The sequence below is a fragment of the Gadus morhua genome, chromosome 13 (genome assembly GCF_902167405.1).
Source record: "Gadus morhua chromosome 13, gadMor3.0, whole genome shotgun sequence".
NCBI classification, from domain to species: domain Eukaryota; kingdom Metazoa; phylum Chordata; class Actinopteri; order Gadiformes; family Gadidae; genus Gadus; species Gadus morhua.
In genome coordinates, this window is record NC_044060.1 from 773,877 (window position 1) to 778,683 (window position 4,807).

Genomic DNA, 4,807 nt, shown 5'->3' on the forward strand with positions numbered 1-4,807 from the left:
TAGGGGGGAGGAGGCTCCTTTAGGGGGGAGGAGGCTCCTCTAGGGGGGAGGAGGCTCCTCTAGGGGGGAGGAGACTCCTTTAGGGGGGAGGAGACTCCTTTAGGGGGGAGGAGGCTCCTCTAGGGGGGAGGAGACTCCTTTAGGGGGAGGAGGCTCCTCTAGGGGGGAGGAGGCTCCTCTAGGGGGGAGGAGACTCCTTTAGGGGGGAGGAGGCTCCTCTAGGGGGGAGGAGGCTCCTTTAGGGGGGAGGAGGCTCCTCTAGGGGGGAGGAGGCTCCTTTAGGGGGGAGGAGGCTCCTTTAGGGGGGAGGAGGCTCCTCTAGGGGGGAGGAGGCTCCTTTAGGGGGGAGGAGACTCCTTTAGGGGGGAGGAGGCTCCTCTAGGGGGGAGGAGGCTCCTCTAGGGGGGAGGCTGGGCCGTCCCAGAGGGGCCGCTCCTCCCCTTGGGGTCGCTGGTTCTGACGGGACTCTCTTCTGGCCCCGGGACCCCGGAGGGGGGGGTCACCGAGGCAGGGGTCACCGAGGCGGGGGTCACCGAGGCAGGGGTCACCGAGGCGGGGGTCACGGCGGCGGGGGTCACGGCGGCGGGGGTCGCGGAGGCGGGGGTCATAGCGGCGGGGGTCACCGAGGGGGGGGTCCGGTCCGGTCGGTCCCGGATCATGAGGAGTGTCTGGGGCCCGCTGGAACATGGGAGGTGTGATCAGACGTCAAGAGGCCCTGAGCCCCCCCCCCGGTGTAAACAGACCCCCGCCATATCAGAGTGGGTGGGGCATACCACTCCACCCGGTCCTATCCCCGTGGGGGCCCTGAAGCACCCAGTGGGGGCCCTGGAGCACCCAGTGGGGGCCCTGGAGCACCCAGTGGGGGCCATGGAGCACCCAGTGGGGGCCCTGGAGCACCCAGTGGGGGCCATGGAGCACCCAGTGGGGGCCATGGAGCACCCAGTGGGGGCCCTGGAGCACCCAGTGGGGGCCATGGAGCACCCAGTGGGGGCCCTGGAGCACCCAGTGGGGGCCATGGAGCACCCAGTGGGGGCCATGGAGCACCCTGTGGGGGCCCTGAAGCACCCAGTGGGGGCCATGGAGCACCCAGTGCGCTCAGGCCAGCTAACGGCCCAAAGCCTATAATCCATCAACTGAACCAAGTGAATGAATTAAAGGCGTCTCCAGTCCTCAGGGGTACCTACCAGCTCTCTCTAGGTCTGAGGACCCCATCGCCCCCCTCACCAGACTGGCAGTGCTAGGCCCCGGGTTCTGGCCAGACTCCCCCCCCCCCCCCCCCCCCTGCTCTGGGTGCAGTCACTCCCCGCTCTCTAATTGAGCGGTTCATTCCTCACCCCCCCAGCCGGTCAGAGTGTCCGGGCTAGGAGGTGTGATGCCCCCGCTCTACCTAAAGCACTCAGTGTCCACGGGAAGCGCTACAAAGGCATCTCTTATTATTACATTTACACTCAGGGCGTGTAGCAGAGGCTTTTAGCTAAAGAGACTTATGTTGTTGTTCCTCTTTCCTCTGACAAAGGTACTTATTAGTACATTTGTCAGAGGGAAGAGAAACAACAATATATCTCTGTCAGCACGTTCATAGAAACAAGTGCCAAGCACTAACTATCACTAGGTTAACCCATTCCCTGCGTAAAACAGAGATAGCTAGGATAAGATGCTACACAAAGTACTGTTTTGAAGTAATTAGATGTGCAGTATAACATATGATATGATCTAAAGAGACTTCTTTGTGTGTATTTTGGTGATGGCACCAACAGGACCGTGTTTCACCGGCTGTTTGATAACAATCAGTCCTCCAGGTTCCAGTCAGTAAGCACTCTGGTACCTTTCTGGCTTCTCTCCGGTCTCAGCACCGCTGTCCTCATAGATCTGTAGCATCCTCTCGGTACGGTTGTCATGGAGATCCCCCGGTTCCTTCAACCTAGGAGAAGGTCGAAGGTCAAATACGGACCCCAAATAGGACCCCCAGCTGATCCATCCGTCCGATCCGTCTGTCCACCGTAAGTCATCGTGGAGCCAGAGGCCATAAATGTTCTGATACTAGCTGGTTTAGTTAACCCGTGGCCGGGCCTCAAACAGTACTCATTCATCCAGACCTCCTCATGTTCTGATACTAGCTGGTTTAGTTAACCCGTGGCCGGGCCTCAACCAGAACTCATTCATCCAGACCTCCTCATGTTCTGATACTAGCTGGTTTAGTTAACCCGTGGCCGGGCCTCAACGAGTACTCATTCATCCAGACCTCGTCATGTTCTGATAATAGCTGGTATAGTTAACCCGTGGCTGGGCCTCAACGAGTACTCATTCATCCAGACCTCCTCATGTTCTGATACTAGCTGGTTTAGTTAACCCGTGGCCGGGCCTCAACCAGAACTCATTCATCCAGACCTCGTCACGTTCTCGTCCCAGAGGGTTTATCGGCGGGATTATAAAAACCTCCACGACTTTTCCCTCGCTAATAATTCATGAAACCAGTTTGACATGGCCGGGTCAGCGACAGACTACTGTGTATATATGTGTATATATATATATATATATATATATATATATATATATATATATATATATATATATATTTATATGTGTGTATCCTCCGAATTAGAGATGCATGATATAAATAAAATATCCCAGCGAAGTGGCTATAAAGCGTATCACACATCACATTTTATTTTCCTCTTAAGAACATCTGACTAAACACTTCAAATGTAACATAAAATAAATGCCACACATGCGATAAAGATGGTTACGGCTTTCATATCATAGATATAATGTAGCATATCATCGATATAATGTAACATATCATAGATATAATGTAGCATATCATAGATATAATGTAGCATATCAGATATAATGTAGCATATCATAGATATAATGTAGCATATCATAGATATAATGTAACATATCATAGATATAATGTAGCATATCATAGATATAATGTAGCATATCATAGATATAATGTAGCATATCATAGATATAATGTAGCATATCATAGATATAATGTAACATATCATAGATATAATGTAGCATATCATAGATATAATGTAACATATCATAGATATAATGTAACATATCCTAGATATAATGTAACATATCATAGATATAATGTAGCATATCATAGATATAATGTAGCATATCATAGATATAATGTAACATATCCTAGATATAATGTAGCATATCATAGATATAATGTAGCATATCCTAGATATAATGTAACATATCATAGATATGTAGCATATCATAGATATAATGAAGCATATCATAGATATAATGTAGCATATCATAGATATAATGTAATAGATGTGTTGGGTGCGTGGCCTGGGGGGGGGGGGGGGGGGGGGGGTCACACCTGGGCTCCAGGCGCTCCTGCACCTTGGCGATGGAGTGGATGTAGGGGCTGATCTGCCGGGCGATGGTGGTCAGGTAGCAGTTCTCCTGCTTCAGCTGCAGCAGGTCATGGAGCTGAGCTGGAGGGAGGGAGGGAGGGAGGGAGGGAGGGAGGGAGAGAGAGAGAGAGAGAGAGAGAGAGAGAGAGAGAGAGAGAGAGAGAGAGAGAGAGAGAGGGAGGGAGGGAGGGAGGGAGGGAGGGAGGGAGGGAGAGAGAGAGAGAGAGAGAGAGAGAGAGAGAGAGAGAGAGAGAGAGAGAGAGAGAGAGAGAGAGAGAGAGAGAGAGAGAGAGAGAGAGAGAGAGAGAGAGAGAGAGAGAGAGAGAGGGAGGGAGGGAGGGAGGGAGGGAGGGAGGGAGGGAGGGAGGGAGGGAGGGAGGGAGGGAGGGAGGGAGAGAGAGAGAGAGAGAGAGAGAGAGAGAGAGAGAGAGAGAGAGAGAGAGAGAGAGAGAGAGAGAGAGAGAGAGAGAGAGAGAGAGAGAGAGAGAGAGAGAGAGAGAGAGAGGGAGGGAGGGAGGGAGGGAGGGAGGGAGGGAGGGAGAGAGAGAGAGAGGGTACGCAGAAGACGGAGATGAGGAATGACGGAGGAGTTGTTTAAGATGGAGAGGAGCAGAAGTGGTGTGTTTGGTGCTGTTTACCCTCGTAGATCTCCTGCTCATTAGAAACTCTCTGGAAGGTCTCGTCCCAGATCTGTGGAGGGAAGGGAAGGCCATGATCAGCTAGCTCTCCCCAGGCGGGGATGGAGAAGGACGGCCAGAATCTCTACGGTTCTTGGTCCCACAGACCTCTCATAAGGCGTTGGCTTATCGTCACTGGGGTAAGTGTCTCGCCGACATAACGACACGTACATTCTTTGGTCTGCGTGCATTTGCATTACAAAGTTTGTTTAAAAAAGAAAATAACCTTCACAGTGATTTGCTACGTACTGTCCCCACACAGGTATTCAGTGGGGGCGCCATCCTAGTAACGGTACTAATGGGGTTTGTTTAAGCCCATTCCCGCCCGTCCAGCAGAGTGAACCTCCACCCCCTCCCGTGGTAACCGTGGATGTCTTCCCCCTGACAGGGCGGACCCTCCCCACTGTCTCCACTAACGGAGGTACTCTCCACCGCGGGCCCACACCGGCCGACCGACACGGGAGAGAGGACTGAAAGCTTCTGCAGAGCAGATATCTGATCCACAGTCTGCTGGTGGGAGGCCCCCCCCAGAGGCCCACCTCCTCAAACAGGAGGCGCATGGTGTCCACGGCAGCGTGCTGGGCGGCGATGAGCCGGTCGATGCCCAGCGAGCGCTCCAGCACCTCGCCCATGGTGGCCGCGTTGATGACCGAGTGGTGCTTGGTCAGGTCCCGGTGCAGCTCCTGAACCCGGTCCTTCAGGCCCTGGATGTCCCCCTGGAGGCTCTGGGGGGGGGGGGCAGAGGGA

At 53.5% G+C, this 4,807-nt stretch overlaps 1 protein-coding gene across 1 annotated transcript in view; it reads right to left on the reverse strand.

The window, feature by feature from the left end:
* Positions 1-342: 342 nt before the first annotated feature.
* The window catches only part of LOC115557269 (RING finger protein 207), a 27,893-nt gene continuing 23,428 nt past the window's right edge, over positions 343-4,807 (reverse strand). Inside the window, exons 14-18 of the mRNA XM_030374953.1 lie at positions 4,600-4,785; positions 4,022-4,073; positions 3,347-3,464; positions 1,826-1,921; positions 343-678 (exon numbers count right to left, since the gene is read on the reverse strand). Of these exons, the coding sequence (XP_030230813.1) occupies positions 399-678; positions 1,826-1,921; positions 3,347-3,464; positions 4,022-4,073; positions 4,600-4,785 (732 nt within the window). The 3' untranslated portion in view covers positions 343-398. The remainder of the gene's footprint in view (positions 679-1,825; positions 1,922-3,346; positions 3,465-4,021; positions 4,074-4,599; positions 4,786-4,807) is intronic.